Source organism: Pyrgilauda ruficollis, unplaced genomic scaffold (assembly GCF_017590135.1).
Source record: "Pyrgilauda ruficollis isolate IOZ18807 unplaced genomic scaffold, ASM1759013v1 scaffold23, whole genome shotgun sequence".
NCBI lineage: Eukaryota > Metazoa > Chordata > Aves > Passeriformes > Passeridae > Pyrgilauda > Pyrgilauda ruficollis.
In genome coordinates, this window is record NW_024522539.1 from 17363118 (window position 1) to 17381313 (window position 18196).

General features: G+C 52.3%; 1 protein-coding gene across 1 annotated transcript in view; it reads right to left on the minus strand.

The window, feature by feature from the left end:
- Nucleotides 1-18196, minus strand: part of HCN4 (hyperpolarization activated cyclic nucleotide gated potassium channel 4) — a 95686-nt gene that overhangs the window by 18377 nt on the left and 59113 nt on the right. Inside the window, exon 4 of the mRNA XM_041469340.1 lies at nt 12412-12630. Within this exon, the coding sequence (XP_041325274.1) occupies nt 12412-12630 (219 nt within the window). The remainder of the gene's footprint in view (nt 1-12411; nt 12631-18196) is intronic.

The following is an 18196-nucleotide window of genomic DNA, read 5'->3' on the forward strand; positions in this document are numbered from 1 at the left end:
ATTTGCAGACTGCCCTGCTGTGTTCCCCAAATGGCTGCCCCGTGGTTTAACCTTCAACTCATCCTCAGCTGGGTGCCCTGTGCTCACTGCCTGGGTGCTGAGCAGCCTGGGCTCCCCTCCACACAGCCCTGTGGCAGCAGCTCTCTGGCCACAGAGAGAAACACAACTTCCCCAGGCATTGTCCAGGGAAAGGCCGTGAGAAGACAAGAGAAAAGATGAGAAACAATTCTTATCTTCACTTGCTGCACCTGTTGTTGTGAACACATGGAATGTGTTATGGAGATTTGTTTACCAAAGGGTGGTTTCTTAATTAGCCAATGGTGATGTGTTTGGACTAGAGGTTGACTTAGGTCAACCTGTATCTGTCTATAAAAGAGCAAGGAGTCTCTTAATAAAGATTATTATTAATCAGCCTTCTGTAACACATGGAGTCAATGCTAATTATTACCTGGCTGGGGGCTAATTACTACAACACAGCCCCAGCTGGGAGCAGGGCTGAGGAAGGAGTGCCTGGCTGGGAGTGTCCTCCCAGCAAACAGGAGTGTGCAGGGTGGGAGCAGGAGAGTCCAAGTGCCCCCAGGTGTTGGAATGCAAGCCCCTCAGGGCACAGGCCCAGAAAGAAATCCAGGCTCAGAGATTGAACTGAAACCACTAGAGAAACTGAGATATATGAAGCCAAATGTGGAATAGAAATATAGATTTTAGCTTTTAGTAGAAACTTACACTAAGTGCCTTGAGTATCTAAAAAGCTGCAGCAGAGAGCAGAAGCCTTTTTTGTCCTTAGGCACAATTCTACCATAGTAGAGGTATTTCCATAAAGTTATCCTACCCCAGACCAAATGGAAACTTAACCTGTTCACATTTTTTAGATATAGTGTTCCCATAAACAAGAAAAACTGACAGAAACACATAAATAGTTCTGAGCAATACTCTAGTAACGTTGTGTAAAATCTTACAACACTAGAATTAGGCCATGATTAGATAAAAATAAAAACTCATTAGTTTATAATCATATTTAACCTACACTTCTATATGCTGGATACCCTTCCTGCTCACCCACTACCTACTTGCCTACTCAAGATCCCATTTAGTAGTTGTTTCACTGCTGCTACCACACCAGAGATAACACTGTATCCCTTAGAACCCTCCCCTTCAGAAGATCTTAGAATAAAAACTTGAGTGTGGGAGAGCAGCAGCGTGTTCCTTGCACTCTCACCTAGGATGAATTGCAAACCCACACCCAAGGAAGGTTTTTCCATGGCAGGACAGTGGCCAGCTGGGCTGCAGAGCTGTCACAGAGGTGCAGCCCCAGGGGCTGTAGCAGGGCAAGCACAGACCTGCCCTGGGTGTGGGCTCACAGCAGAGGGGCACACCTGGATCAACACCCCAGTTATTGGGCTGGAGCTGCAGTCCCAGCCCGCTGCTTCTCCCCTCTGTGCTCCTGCCCACCCTGCCACAATGGAACCTTTGCTTTCCCATCACTTTCTTCTCTTTTCCTTCGCTCCTGTGCCTCAAGGATTCACCCTAATGCCTCCACATTTTCACCTGATGGCTCATATTTCCACAGAGTCAGTTCGAGTGGAATAGAGGGCATGCTCTGACTGATGGCAGAGCAGCTTTGGGGATGGATGGTGCTATCTGTGAGTAAAGGACACCTCCCCAAGGGCCAGGGCTGTACCAGGGTCCTGCAGGACAAGGTGTGTGCAGGGAATGGTCACGCTCCTTTCACTGCTGGCAGTACAGGACACAATCCTCAGTGTGCACTGCACTAATTGCTGACAAAAGGACTGTGCTGCTCCTTTCCCAGCCCTATTTCCCTTCTTCTCCCTGATAAACACGTCCCTGAATGTCCCTTTAGTGCAGGAGAGCCTGATTAGTGAAGTTGTGCCCGTTCCAGCCCCGGGTCCTGCTCCAGGGACAGCCTGTGCTGGCACTGCCAGCTCCATCTGCAGCACGCAGGAGAGGGCATCACTCCAAGGAGCCAAAGTGGCAGAGGGGACACTCGGGGCTTCCTGGCATTCCCAAAGCACAGGAACTGCTTGGAAATACTCCTGACCCCTCCAGCCTGACCAAAGGCAAGGGAGTCCCCAGCTCCAACTGGCCCTTTGTCACCTGCGTGGCTCAGGCTCCGCAGGGATGGCTGCGGCAGGACAGGATGTGCTGGGTGCCCCGAGGAAATGAGGCAGGGAAGGGAAGGGAAAAGCAGCAGCAGAGTGGAAGACAGCAGCTCCCTTGTGGGCAACTCACCCAAAGAGAGTTTTGGAGGTTATAGTGTTCCAAGCAGAAGGTTTTGGGGTTTTTGGCTCATCTCACCACAGATGTCTCCTGCCACTGGAGAGGCACTGCAGCCTGAGACACCCATGGGTCCTGGCAAAGCAGGCACAGGATGTGTGGGACTCTCACATGGAAAGGGAAATCATGAGGCACAAGCTTCTGCTGACTCAGGTTTATTAAATTCATCTAAAATCCACTAAGAACTCTGCTTGCTTTAATGCTGCATTTTTGTTGAATAAATGATTTGCTAAAAATATCCCCTTAGGCTCTCAGCTTTAGAGCAGTGACCAGTGTCACCAGGTGCCTCTCCTCACCTGCTGCAGCCACCTGCCCCTGTCCTCTGCTCCACTGGCACTTGCTGTCCATCTTAACTGCCCTTTGCTCCTTGGGAAAAACATCCCCACGCTCCAAAAATGCACCAGCACAGGCTGGATGGGGTGACTGGGACTCTGCTTATTCACCACTGAACGTGGATTTATGGCTTTGCAACAAAGAGCAATAAATTACTGCTCTGCAGTGTCCCCAGGGCTTGTCAGAGTCCCCTGTCACCGCTGTCCCCAGATAAGGCTCCCAGGGAAAACAGGACAAATTTACTTCCCCACGAATAAAGGTGCTGCTTCCCATTGCAAATGGAAATCAGGGTTATAAAAGCAAGCTGTGAAATAAGGAACCATCATTCTCTGTCATGGTTAAGGAGAGGGAGATCTTGTCTCTCCTGTCTCTGCTGGTGCTCCCTCCTCACAGCCACGAGGATTTTGGGGCCCTCAGCTCTCCCTTGTGCAGAGATGGGGTCAGAATTGAAAGCATCAACCCCTTCTTTCCATGTCTGGAAACTGAAGATTCACTGGGGTTTTCCCCCTTCCCTTGGAGCTGCTGAAGGCCCCACTCTTGTGGGGTCAGGCAAATGATGCCACGCTCAGCTGGCCCTCTCTGATGCCACTTGGTGTCCCTTTTTTGCCTTCCAGCTGTGGCCAGTCCTCCCCTGACAGCCCCTTCCCCTCCTCCTCCTCTCTGCTCAGCCTCCCACTTGTCTCCCTGTCCCCAGCCTGACCTGTGCTCAGAGCTCAGTGGCCTCTCTGAGTTCAACTAAAAACACTCATTTAAGAATTATTTAAATCTCTCTGAAGACAATTGTGCCCATTTAAATCCCAGCTCATTTTCTTAAGTCTGTTTTTCCTCAAATAGCCCTTGAAGGAGGTATTAATATATCAAAAGGAAACCATTCAGCTGAGGATTTTTGCTCCTCTAGCTGGCTACTTTCCCTCCTCTCTCACCACTTCCCTCCCCTTCTACCAAAGCTCTGACACTCATAGCCCAAAGAGAACTGAATATTTTTAACTCCTTCCATTCCCTCAATATCCCTCAGGAACCCTCCAGTCTCTGGCAGGGATAAATCACTGAATAGTGATCACTCAACCCCTTCCTTGCCCCAGTTCTGAAGGTGAAAACCACCAGGTACAAAGGGGGGACTGTTGGGGTGTCCTGTGCAGGGCTCCACAATCCCTGAGGGTCCCTTCCAACCCTGCACATTCCATGATTCTGGCACTGCTTGGACCCTTCCAGGATTAGCCTGAGATCACTGTGGCACTGGGTTTAATCCCAGTCACAAGTATCTCCACATCTGGAGCCCACAGAAGTCACCAGAGAGGCACCTGTGGAAGGAAAGGAGGCTCCAGAGGAGCATTTCAGCTCAGAGAAGGATGGTGGTGCTCTACCAAGGCTGGGCTGAGCCACACTGTGCAGTGCTGGGGCTCTACAAGTGGAGCAGTGCTCCTCAGGAGGAAGATCAGCTCATGGGATTAACCACATGGAGGCTGCTGACTGGTCACACTGGGATCTTTGGTTTATTTTCTCTGATGGCTGATTAGAAGTCAAACAGTGCAGCTTCCCAGCATTCAGGAATCATCAAACCCAAGGAAATGGTGACTTCTGGGGTTTTTTCTCTGTTAAGCCATTCATATTGCCACCCTCAGGATCTATTCTATCCTACAGTTTACTCCACATGGTCATTCTCATGGAGTCACCAACTGCAGGAGGGGTTTAAGGGAACAACAGAAGTTCTGTGACAAAAACCTGGGAGCTACCTCCATTCTGCAAGAGCTTTATGTGATGTCCAGGATGTGAGTCTTTCCAAAGGCTGGATTCATTGATTCCTGTACCATGGTCCTTGCTCACTTTGCCACCAGAAAATGAGTTTTAAATGTCACCTCCTGGGAAACCTGGAACACTTTTTCCCTTACTGCAAAGTACCTTGGGAATTATCTCATCCAGGGTTAGGCTCCTGATCTCCTGCTGTGGTACAGACAATTCCTGGAGCTTTTCTCCCACTTTCTGTCCACATTCCTTGCACTGGGGATGGCTGTGAGCTGCCTCTCTCCCATCAGCTCCCGTCAGGCAGGGATTTTGGACAATCCCATTTCTGTTCAGGCAGGGATTTTGGACAATCCCCTTCCTGGGCTGGGAGATGGCACTAGGCTGAGCAGGATCAATAATGAGCCTGATTAAACCCCTGTTTGCCTCTGACCCATCTCTGCTGCTCAGGGCTCTGAGGAAAGCAGATGCAGGAGCTGAGGGACAAATCCCTGTGCATGAAATGTTGTGGTCTAAGATCTAATCCTGTGCATGCCAAGGGAATGCAATATGGACAAACCTGCACATCAGGGCTATGGAACAGCCTGTTTTCCCTGGGAATGGCCCTGAAGGGAGTGCCTGGCCGGGCTGGAGGGGCCACACCCTGCCAGAAGGCACTAGCAAGCACAGGGCACTTCTGGCCATGGTCAATCCATCTTTAGAAACACCACAGGACATTGTGGAGATGTCAGGTCACTGGAGCCACACATCCAGAATGGGACAGGGCAAAGGGATCAGCAGTACTCTCTGCAGAAGAGCAGAAGGGGGGGAATGAGGTGAAATGTGCCCCCAAAGGCTGGAGATGGGGACAGGGGAGCAGGGGGTGTGTGCAGTGAGGGACCAGCACTGCACATGGTGGTCACAGGGCAGAAGGACCTGTCTGCCTTCCAGGCCAGGGTGGACATGTCACAATCTGAGCTGTGACCCCACTGTTTCTGACAGTTTTACAGCCCCAAAATGAGCCTGCTCTCAGGAATGGGTAAACCAAGTTGAAGTCCACCAATGGCATATTCTCCTGCAAGAGCAGGAACTGCTCAACCCTGGTCTGGTTAAGGCAGTTTGCACCACAAGACACTCTGCAAAGAAGCCATGAGGTTTTCATTAAACAAACATTTCTGTCTTACAACCAACCCAGGACTCTTTCAGGGAAAGGATTAAACAAACCTGAAACAACTGACACAATTTCTGAGTTTCTGGCTGAGATGAACACCCCACTACCTGTTTCTTACATTCTTTTGGCTCTGCAAAGCAGAGCCAGAACCTCCTGACTGCAGAAAAGCAAAGCTGCCCTGGGGCAGTGCTGGGACCCCAGCCCCAGGGCACAGCAGGGGCCCTGACACAATCACTGGAGCCATCATTTATCAGCCTTGTTATCAGCCCAGGGTGCTTTGATTGACAGTAGTGTTGGACACAACAGTGCTCAGGCCATCTCTCCACAGAGGGAACAAAAACCCAGAGCTGGCATGACAGGATAAAGCCAGGCTCTCCAAACTTTTTCCAATTAGGAAATTTGATTACATTTTGCATTTGATTAAGAGCTGCAAACACCTTTAATTTCTGGAGTGCTGCACTCCCTGCCCTCTCCTTCACACACATTCCCCAAGGAGTGAGTGAGCTCTGCAGCTCCCCTGACCTCCACCGTGGGTGCTGGCTCAGGAGGAAACTTCTCCAGAATGCCTGTGAGCTCAGGGAATGTGGGGACAATCCCTGAGAACTTCCTGGTGACCAATCCTCTCGGGAATGTCACTTCCAAGCCTGCCCAGAGTGGCAGAGGATGTGAAGTCCCCCCTGCCAGCTCAGTGGCAGGGAGCAGTGGGAATTGTGGCAGTGTGTGCCCACTGCAGGCTCCCAGAGCACCACAGTGTGTCTGTGCCCCTGGCTGAGCCCCAGCAACCTGAGCCCCAGCAACCACCACAGCTCCAGCAAAGGGTTAATCAGCTCTGTGGGCACGGTGCCAGGCTGCTGGGATTATCCAGGTAGGATCTGTGCCCCCAGTTCCCTGCACTGGCTCAGGGCAGCAGCAGCAGGACTCCAGCTCCTGCCCACAGACAAAGCAGATCTGGGATTCCCATGCCAGGGGCTGGATCTGCATCTGGGCACTCAGCAACACCTGAAAGGTTCTCCTCAAGTCAATTTGTCTAAATATTCTGAGGTTAATGAGACTCTGGAGCTCTGCAGCACCCTGGAGCTGTGAGTTCCACAGCTTCATCATGGACCATAAAAAAGCCCAAATCACTCTTTAAACTTGTTGCTAATAAAACTATTATTTTACTATTAAACTAAAACTGTTCTTTTACTATTATTGTACTGGTGTCCAAGAAGGAGCAAGGACTGCCTGAGCCCCAGGACAGGTCCCCAGCTCTCAGAGCAGTGGGCAGACCAAGGGCACTGTCTGGATTTTCCCCTAACAAATCCTGGTCCAGCATCCCCAACAGGGATAGAACATTCCAGTTGTTTTATTTCAGTCTTTCCCACGACTAAACCTTCCCCAGCTTCTCTTTGCTGAGTTCAGGGTGCTGACAGAAGGCTGAAATGTTCCAGCTGCACAATGAAGTGCTCGGATAGGCAGAGCAGGGATCAGCTGTGGGCTGTGCAGAGGTGTGAGGAGCTGAGGGGTGATGGCAGTGCTCTGCAGGGCTGCCGAAGTGATTCTCTCTTCAGTGTCCCCCTGCAATCCTGCTGCAGCATGTGCTGCTTCAGGGACACTGCTGGGTAATACTTCTGACCTAAATATGGTAAAGACCTTGGCCATGTTTCAGAGTTCTGCTTTGAAGAGAAAAGGAACCCCTGAACATTAGGATTTCCACAGGAACGTTCTTAGGGTGCCACTGTGAAGCTCCCCTGGGCTGGGGAGCCCAGGCAAAGAGGCTGTGAAGAGCCTAATGACAAGGGAAAGTGCAAGTCCCTACCCAGAGTCAAGAGTATTTTAAGAACAAGAGGCACTGCATGGACTGCTCAGGGAGGAGGAGGAGTGAGGAGAGCAGATCCTGAGGGGAGATGAGGATCTGGAAGGAGAGATTAGGGCTTTAGTGGCTCTGCAGTGCTGACAGCAGCAAGCTCTGCCTCTCAGGGATGCCTCAGCTTTAGCTTTTCTATTTTTCAATTTAGTGTGTGGGTCTGGGCTTCATATTATGGGATGGTGAGCTCTCTTCACAGAGCAGGGAGACAAAACAATTCCTTCTCTAGCTGGGGACCGAGGACAAACGATCCAGATCTCAGCCCCAAGGGCATAAACAACAGTGGAATGAAGAGAGAAAAACAAAAAGAATGGGACTTCCTGGGCTGGAGCTGTAATTGGACAATTAGCTCCAATATGCTAATGACCCAGAACTTTTATAAAAGTGTGAGACCCTGTGACCAGTTGTCCATTTTTTTGTGGCCATTTTGGGTTGTGTTGCCCAAGGTGGATCCATTGAGGCCTCTTAATAAATCCCTACTTTGTTCTTTAGCTCTTAATAAATCCCTGCTTTATTCTTTAGCTCAGTCTAGTCTCTGTTCTAGGTCAGCCTTCACAAGGCATCAGCAGCAGTCCCTGCTCTGGTGTTCCTGGGGAGCTGAGCTTCCCTGCATCCACTGGGATGGGAGTGACCCTGACTGGGATAGATGAGAAATGTGATGGGTGACTCTCACAATTAAAAGGCAAATATTATGTACATGTTAAGAAATGGGACTTCCTGGGCTGGAGCTGTAATTGGACAATTAGCTCCAATATGCTAATGACCCAGAACTTTTATAAAAGTGTGAGACCCTGTGACCAGTTGTCCATTTTTTTGTGGCCATTTTGGGTTGTGTTGCCCAAGGTGGATCCATTGAGGCCTCTTAATAAATCCCTACTTTGTTCTTTAGCTCTTAATAAATCCCTGCTTTATTCTTCAGCTCAGTCTAGTCTCTGTTCTAGGTCAGCCTTCACAAGGCATCAGCAGCAGTCCCTGCTCTGGTGTTCCTGGGGAGCTGAGCTTCCCTGCATCCACTGGGATGGGAGTGACCCTGACTGGGATAGATGAGAAATGTGATGGGTGACTCTCACAATTAAAAGGCAAATATTATGTACATGTTAAGAGAAGTTTTACAGATTTATAGTTAAGTTTCACCCCCCACCTTGCATTGTTATCAGGTGGTGGCCTGGGTTTGGGACATTTGGGAGGGTCAGCTCCTTACTGTGGCAGCACCTGACCTCCAACTGAGATTTAAGGAACTGAACACCACCACTGGACAGGGAGGAGGAGTTGACAGACTTTGGGAGAGCTAAAGGGTTAAAAGGCAAAACCTCCATTGTGTGGGTGAGCAGATGGTGGGAAAAATCCTCTGCTCCCGGTGCTGTAATATTTTCTCTATTAGGTCTTCTGTTGTATTTTTGATGAAAGTTTGTATTTTTTAAAAGGTTTTAATAAACCTTTTACATTTTTTTTGGAAGTGAGCATCATTTCTCACAATGGGGGCTGAGCATCCCTGCCCTGCTCCAAGGAGCTGCAGAGAGCAGCACCATCCCTCTCCCCAGCCCTCAAGGTTACAGAGCACTGGGGAGGAGGAGAGGGTGTGCATGGTGACTTGACAGAAATACTAATCCAGCTGAGCTGCAGGATTAGGGAAAGAAATTAACAGGAGAACCTGCAAAAAGCATGAACATAAGGGGCATATCTGGCTATTTATTCCTCTCCTGGGCAGGGAACAGTGTTCCTCTGATGTGAGCCACAGTTACACAGCCTGGGGGGGAATTCTGCAGCCAGTGATGAAGTTAAGGCTGGAGCTGATCCATGAACACCTGCAGAGGGTCTTGTACCCCTGCTCCTGTCCTTGACCCCCTCCACCAGCACCTGCATCAGCTCTGGCAGTCATGGGCTGAAAAATAAGCTCTTTCAACCTACTAATGTGACAGAAAACGAATGTGGGAGAAGAGATGAGCTCAGTGAGGGTCTGGGAAGCCAGGAGGGCGTGCCCAGCTGAGCACAGTGGCAGAGAGCCCTGGGTGAGAACAGGCTCAGTTCTTGGTCAGAGCTGTCACATCCCTTCAGGTACAACACCACACTGCACAACAGCACCTGGGGACATTCTTCTGCCAGAATCCCTCAGGAAGGAGCTGTGGTGGTGGTGTCTCACATGCAGGAAACATGCCAGGATAGTGTGGAGTTAAATTCCAGGCTGAGGTTAAGAGAGAAGATCAGCTCCTGATCCTGCTGCTGACTCTCTGTGACCATGGGAAACTCTGATGGGACAGACAGGTCCCTTCTCACTTTCCCTCTGGGGCTGGAGGTCAAACAGTCCCTTCAGAGAGCCCCACCTAAAGAGCTGTTCCCATTTGGAGGGAGGCCAGGGCTGGCCCTGCACCATGGCTGTGCCCCCTCCATGTGCTGGGAGGGCTCTGTGCCACAGGGGACTGTGCCCTGGTAGCCAGGAACCTCAGCAGCTCCCTGGCTTGGAGGGGGGCATTCCCTCTGAATTCCCCACGGTTCCTGCCTCCCCATGGATGCACCCAGCTGCCCTGCCTTGCACAACCAGCACAGCACGAAGTGAGAGGTCCAGGAGGAGATTTTGACAGGGATTGAATATCCCTGTGTTCAGAGAATCCAAGGCAGAGTGAGACAAGCCTGCTCCTGAAGCCAACAGACAGCACAGCTTGGCTTTTATTCCTCTTTTCCAAAGCTCTGCTTGTCCAAGGGAAGAACCAGTGGGTCTGGACAATCTGAAACCTCCCCAAAAACCCGGTCCTGAACCTTATCCTGAGGGTTTTCCAAAGCCCTGCTTGTCCAAGGGAAGAACCAATGGGTTGGCAGAGGTCTGGACAATCTGAAACCTCCCCAAAAACCCGGTCCTGAACCTTGTCCTGAGGGTCCCACACAGCAGAGCCTCCCAGGGCAGTTCCAGCTGTAACCTCCTCTCCTGTCTGTGTTTGTGCTGTTCCTCTCCCTCTCCACCGTGTCCCTTTCCTTGGCCACTCCCAGCACAGCTCCCGAGACCCCTGCAGGCTGAGCTGTGCTGAGGGACAGGCAGAGCCCACAGGGTACTCGGCAGAGGTCTCTCAATTGCTGCTGGCTTCTACCAATCAACCTCCAAACTTGTTGAGATTCTCTCTCTAATCTGCTTCAGCAGACACTTTGTCCCAGGAGGACTGAACTAAATTGAGTTGCAGGGCTGCAAATCACGCAGCAGCCTCATTTTAATCATGGCTATTCAAGTGCTAAGGAATGCACAAAGTAAATACATATTTGTTTTTAGGCCATCACTTGTCCCATTTGCAAGAGGAAAATGAATGTACTCAATCCCTGAGGCTTCGATCCTCGCAGGATAACTTGGGGAATGAACCTGCCATAGGAAATACACCCTTGGTTCAATCCTCTCCCTGCTGCCAGAGCTCTTCTCCTGGGTCTGTTAACCCTCTCACTCACATCCCCAGTTCTAATGAGGCTTTAACACTTCCCACTGTGCCTGCCACCCCCTCTGCAGTCCCTGCTGCCTTCCTGGGCACTGATTTCCCTGAGCACTGCTGGGATCCAAGTGCCAGGGTCAAGCTGTGCCCTTGTGTGAGCGCAGGCTGGAGCCAGAGCCCGGAGTGCCCAGTGCTGCAGGTGCAGTGCTGGCTGTGCCAGGCTGGCCAGGTGGTTGGCTTTGCAGATCAGTCCTTGACTTCTGTGCTACTTCAAACACATTTGAATAAATACTCTGCATCCTGAGATTTGATCAGCCTGCACTCCCAGTGCTGCAGTGTCCTTCTCTTTGGCGTGCCCTGCTCTCTGTGGGGATCAGCCTGGCTCAGATGTGACACAGAGCTAAAACTCTGGATGCTCTGGATGTATGCCAGGCCTCCACACTCTTCTCCTGGGCATTCCCCCTCCTTTAGCTCTAGCTGTGGTTTGGGATCTTCCCTATGCTCCAAGCATGAGTCAACCTCCGGTCTCCTTTGCTCTCCCTCTCTGCCCTGCTCTCCTCCCATTGTAATTCCTGTGTCTCAAACCTGTTCCAAGGTCATCCCACTTCCTCCCTGAACTTAAAATTCACCTGAGCAGTGCCTGCTGGTCACAGTTTCCTCGCTTGAATCACAGCTCCCATCTCACCTAAACTGCAGCTGGCAGGGTCAGAATAGGAACAATTCCTCTTCTTAATCTCCAGATCAAATGTCCCCACAAGACCCTGGCCATAAAACCTCCCCTGCCCCACTAACTGAGGGCAGCTGCATTTTTTGGATGCCTTACCCAGCTCACAGATTCAGTGACTGTGGCAGTGGCAACCTGATCAGATGTGACATTTCTGGCTGTGCCCTCCATTCTGCAGACCAACAATGGTGCCATTAATTCCACAGCTACCTGGGGAATCTGCTCCAAGCTCACGAGCCTTAGTCTGGGCTTTGGGGGTTGTTCTGCAGCTTCACTCAGGAGCACTGGAGTGAATAATCTGGATACTTTTATAGAGAGCACTTGCTAAACAAAAGCTGCACATTCTGGAACACTCACTTGGGGTTTGAAACAAGATGTGGGAAAGGAAGAAGTGACTTAAAATTTTAGGTACCAGCGACATTGATAATGGTGAACAGAGACAGGCAGAGACAACAACAACCATCTCCCCGCCCTGCTGTTAGCTGATCCTGCTGCTGTTTCTCCCTGAGGGGTGTGGGAGTTGCACGGGTGGGGATGAGTGGCCAAGGGGCAGCAGCCCTGGCTTCACACTGACAGTGCTGGCTCCCTCCTCACAGCAAGGAAACCACCCCAGGATCCTCTCAGACAGTACAGAGACCACCCTGGCTCCCCCCAGACAGCACAGAGACCACCCTGGGCTCCTCTCAGACAGCACAGAGACCACCCCAGGCTTCCTCTGGATAGCACAGAGACCACCCTGGGCTCCATCTGGACAGCACAGAGACCACCCTGGGGTCCCTCCCGATATCACAGACCACCTCATCCTCCCTCCAGACATCACAGAGAGCACCCTGGGCTCCCCCCAGACAGCACAGAGACCACCCCAGGCTCCCCCCAGACAGCACAGAGAGCACCCCAGCCCCAGCAGGGCTGTCCTTACCTTCTCCTGGTACTGGCGGCGCGAGGAGTCCAGGGACTGGATGAGGGCGGTGGCGTGGCCGATGAACATGGCGTAGCAGGTGGCCCCCACGATCATGCTGAGCATGGTGAGCCACACGTCCGACATCCCCACCGGCGCCTGCTGCCCGTAGCCGATGCACAGCATGTGGCTCATGGCCTTGAACAGGGCATACGAGTACTGCTTCCCCCAGGAGTCGTTCTGCAGCGACAGGGCACAGCCTTAGCATGGGGACATGGCTATGGGGCAGGAAGGCACCCCTGGCATTGCACCCAAAAATCCCTGTCGGAGCCACTTTGATGTGTTACACAAGAAATTTAATTCTTTGGTGGCTTGGAGGACTGGGGGGGGTCTTTGAAATCAAGGAGGGCTATGGAGTCTCAAGCCACAAACCCCTCAGAGCCTCCATAACTCCCATATCCCTCATAAAGCCCCTACACCTCAATGTCCCCATAACTCCCATATCCCTCACTGAGACCCTACACCTCAATGCCCTTGTAAGTCCCATATCCCTCCATGAGACCCTACACCTCAATGCCCTCACAGCCCCATAACTCCCATATCTCTGAGACCCTACACCTCAAACCCCTCAGAGCCCCTACAACTCAATGCCCTCAGAGACCCATAACTCCTGTACCCCTCACAGAGCCCCTACACTTCAATGCCCCCATAGCCCCATAACTCCCATATCCCTCACTGAGACCCTACACCTCAATGCCCCCAACTGAACCCAAAAATCCCTGCTGGAGGCACCTCAACACAAGAAATTTACTCTTTGTTACAAAAGGAATTTAATTTCAGAGCCCTCACTGCCCCAGAAGCCCAGCTCAGTCTGTTTGGAAAAATAAGCCCAGATCCCAGATCTGAGATCAGCACTTTGGCCCTGGTTTTTAGAGACTCCATATGCTTTTTCCAGCAGGAAGGCAGCCAGTGTGCCCTGCTGGTAACCTGGGATAAACCCAGATGATGAACTGGGAGATCTTCACAAAGACCCACGTGTGGGAGAGGGAACTGAAGCAAATAATTTCCTCCAAGGGAAATGGACTTGAACTGAGAACTATAACAGAGAGCCTGAGCAAGGCTGCCAGCAGCAGGATCTGAGAGTGAGGAAAACCACTGCTCAGCAATTTAGGAAATGGCCAGGGTCCTTGGTCATTACCTGGAGAGATGAGAAGGGCAGAAAATGAAGTTGGTAATGTCTGGACAGCAAGTTCTTCTCAGTGCAAAACTGGGCTTTTTCAGAGAGCTGAGGAACTACAAATGGTCTCATTTGAGAGCAGCAACGTCCTGCCAGGAGAGAGTGCTGAGACACCTTGTGCTCTCCTGCAGCTCACACAGGCAGCACCTCAGCATGGCACAGAGAGAAAAGCCAGCACAAGTTTTCTGGTGATTCTGCTTAGCCTGAGCTCATGGAACAGCTCAAGGTGCATTTGCCATCCTGTGGGTATTATCTGCCAGAAAGTTCTTGCTGTGAAACTTTGAGGAGTAACTGCTGTGGCATCACACATGGCTCCTACAAGGATGTGAAAATGTCTCTGCTGGGTGACACTCGTGGCAGCACTGGGCATTCCCCAGCTGCTCCCTGTTCCTAAAGGGGCCAAGGTTATGGATGGAGCTCTGCAGACACAGGTGCTGTGGCAGCTTGGAAGGTCACTGCACAGGCCTGCTGCTGGCTTGTCAATAAACAGGGAGTTCTCCTGTGACCTCCATCCACAGCACCAGTGGCCAGCAGTGCTGGGAGTTCTGGAGCTCACTGGGCACCTCCTGGAGGTATCTCATCACGGCCAGGGGGGTGGCTGATGACCTCCCTGCAGGCAGCTCTCGGTGCCACTGATGCCCATGGAAACTTCTCACTGTCCTTACTGAGAGCAAACAGTGACAAAGCTGGCTGGGAGCTGGGCACAGGGCTGGAACCTCTGCCGAGGGCTGATGCTTGGTTAGGAGACAAGCACACAGACAAAGCCAGCTGATAGCATTACCTGGACAGATTCAGTTTCATTATGCAAGACAGGCCTGATTCCCACTGCAGCAAGAAGGGCAAAGCCACAGAAGTGACAGCAGAGCTGACAAGGGAGCAGTGGCACAGCCACAGCCCAGGAGGGACTGCTCCTGCTGCTGGTGCCAGCCTGTCTGGGCTCACCTCCCAACAGAGCAGGACCTGGAAAAACCACCCTGCAGCCAAGAGAGAGGGGCAAGAGACAAAGTAGCCACTGGTGACTGCTGCTGGCTGTGCCCTAGGCTCATGTGTGAGGAGCCCAAAGGAGCTGCACACAGGGCAGGACAGGGCACAGGGAATTTGTCCCCTGGCCAGGGCACAGGAAGGGTCACAGAGGTGTGAGGCCAAAGCAGTGACCCCTCCTGTTCCCCTGCCTCCAGGCTGTGCTGGGGCTCTGAGCCTGGCCAAAGAAATGCTGGGTACCCCCAGGTTTTGTGGCATTTTTGGTTTCCACCCCCAGGTTTTGTGGCACTTTGCAGACTCACTTCTGCTCCGTGCAGGCACTGGACCTCTCACAGCTGCCACAGGCACCCTGCCCTTCCAGGAGCCCCCTTCCCTCAGCCCTGCACTCCTGGCACTCTGAAACCATGGCCCTGCTCTCAGGGCATGGCAGCTGCTGTGACTTCCCTGGCTTTAGCCCATCCATTGTCCCTCATCCTGACAGCAGCAGGCAGTTGTCACATTTGGCCATTTTGCTTAAAATGCTGCATCCCTGCAAAGGTGGGAGCACACTGCCAGTGCTACGGAGTCTCACAGTCCATGGTGCTGGGGCACAGGGAGCAGTGCAGCTGCCCAGACCCATCCCCTGCTGAATGAATTCCTTCCCCATTCCTCACTGACTGTTGCAGGAATGCTGCTGCCCTCTGAGTTCAGTGTGGCAGTAGTTTAACAGGGCAGCACATCACCACAAACCTCAGAGCAGGGACAAAGGAAGCTGAGGGAATTCCAAAGGGAATCTGGGCAGACAGAGCAGTAATAGCTGAGCTGGAAAACTGGCTGCCAGGCTCTTTAGTGGCTGTGAACATCTGGGTACCAGGCAGGCTGAAGGTTTAAAAGCCATTCTTCCAGCAACTTGCTGCTCAGGAGTGCTGTTTCCAAGGAAGCTTGCCAGTGTTTTGTAGGAATTAGTCATCCAAAACTCTGCCATCCAGCATGCCGAGCCCCTGCAGCCTGCACAAACGCTGCTGGCTCCCTGGGAATTGCACAGCTCCGAGCCCCAGCCCAATTCCCAGCAGCAGCAAGGCTCCTGTGAGGACAGGCTGAAGGTGCCAGACTGAGGGATGACAGACTGGGGGGTGGGAGCTGCAGGAAAACACAGAGCTTTCCCAACAAACCCTGAGCACCCAGCTCTGCTGGGAGAGCACGTCAGGGCTGCTCAGAGAGAGGCACTTCTGTGAAGGGGAAGCCTTTCAGAGCAATTACCTTTAGGGTACCCAGTGTGAAGAGCACTGGATGCTCTGTGATGATTCTTCACTTACAGGTACTGGTACCTCTTCAGCTTTCAGGTTTTTTGTTTCCCACAGGATGAGCAGACAGGTCAAGCCCACAGCACTTTAGGCCAGACTAGAAGAGGCTCCAGATGCAGTGTGGTCACGGGTTTATCAGCACCAGGTGCCTCACACTGCCACAGCTCCTTCCTGTAAGAGCCATACCCTATCTAACACCCAACTACACCAGCCCCCATGACAGCAGGGCTGAACCACTCCACAGATACTGGAGTGGCTAAAATGGCCCATTAGGGCAGGGAAATGAGGCCTTAAACTGCAGGGGAAAATGACTCCTCGTTAAGCAAATCCCAAAGCATGCAAAAGCAGAGCTACAGATCTGTGCCTGTTCACAGTCAAGAGGGGGTTATCTCAGAGGCACCAAGAGACTTTGCAAAAAGCAGTGAAATTACTTTGAAGCAGTTTCTCAGACTGGTTTGTTTTTTAACATCCAGTGCTGGAAGGGTTTCTCTGGCATTAGAGTCTGGCCTGCTCAGATCCACCTTTGAATACTTGGAGGCAATTCCCTGGAACACTTCAAAGGCACTGCTGGGTTCTGTAGTACCTTACAGAAGCACCTGAAGGCAAACTGTGGTGTCTGACAGAGTACTTTGGTTCTGATGTACATGTGAGTGTGCCTGGTTGAATCCTCCCTGGAGAGGAGGAGTGAGATGAGTAAAGACATGGAGAAGTACTGGAAGTTCTTGGGATAGGGGTGTAGTCCACCATGAACACCTGGAGAACTCAGGAGCTGTCTCTGACCATCTCTGCCCACCCCTGGAACTGCTGGGCAGAGAAAACACCCCTCCAGATCCAGTTTGAAGGGTGGGAGTAGTGGGGGAACACATGGAGATGACAGGTTAAACTTCACTTTGGACAGAACCTGCCTGTTCCAGGCTTGTTTCCAAGGGAAGCTCACATGGCCTTCACCTGACAGCAGGGATCTTCTCTGAGTACCCCTGTCCCAGTGATCCCAGGCAGCCTTTCCTGGGAGCCTTCCCAAGAACCCTGTGCTCCTGGAGGTCCAGACCTGGGCACCCCCACCTTGCCTGGGCTCTTGGTACCTGTACCCAGGTCTGTGCACAGAGTGCTTCTGCCTCCTTTCCAGGCCTGCTGCTGTGCCCACCTCGTGCTGCTCCCAGCTGGCCTCCCTGGGCAGCCCATGGAGGTGCCTGGCACCCTGCCTTCCCTGGAAAGGTCAGTATTCCCAGTTATGGGCTGTTCTGCCTGCCCACCCTGCTTTGGACTAGTTTTGGCCACAGCTGGGTAGGGCACTCCCTGTGCCTGTCACCCTGGGCTCCAGGTTCCCACCCCATGGGAAGTGCTCCTGCTGCCCCTGACAGACTGCCCAGAACATGGAATCTCCCTCAGATTCCTGTGCTTGCTGAGGGGGGGCAGGAGGGATGAGCTGGCCCAGAGGCTCGGGGGGAGCTGGGAATCCCAGCAGATCTGTGCAGGATTGTTCTCTCCCACACTCTGCAGCCATTCCTCTTCCCCCCTTCCATCAGCAGCCCTCGGCAGGGTGCTGTGAGCAGGGAGGGGCAGAGCTCCACGGGAATGTGTTCTGCTGGAGGGGAGGCTGATCAGAGTTTGCTGCCTGGCCTCAGGGACCTCTGTCCTCCCTGCAGGGTGTGTGGGTTCAGCACAGCACCCAGGAGAGGAGGCCACGTGTTCCCAGCAGCTTTCGGGGCTCAGCAGAGTTCGGATCTCTGGGAGAGGAGCTGCCAGGCCAGCTCTGGGGGAGCAGCACGCACTCTGTAGCTGACTCACCACTGTTTCCACTTTTAATAAAGTGCACTGCAGGAAAGCTAATGCTGAAGCCCCTGGGATTGGGAGTCAGCAATTAATACTGCAAACATCCTGCCCTGCTGTTTCAGGAGTCAGCCAGACACCCACAGCTTCCACGGCTGCTGAAGATGGAACACGAGGCATGTGGAAAACACCCAGATGAACCAGACTCGGGGATTTGTCGAGGCCCTGAGATGATTTTGGCAACACCAGACCCTTCACAAATCCCCTGGATGAAGATCAAACCTTTAGGAAACAGATGGGAGGTGATGAATCTTCTTTCCCTGCAGCATGGAAATGAGGGCTGGTTTTATGGAGTGCCAAGTGGTGGGAAACCCCGGAGCAGAGGAAGAGCACCACAAGCACGTTCACAGACAAAGTTTCCAAAGCATCTGGACCTCACTTCCAGCTCCCCTTGGCTGCAGCAGCTTCAGAAGATTCCCTTTTCCCAGATTTCTGGCTCCTGTGTGCGATCAGGGCAGCCATGCACCAGGATATT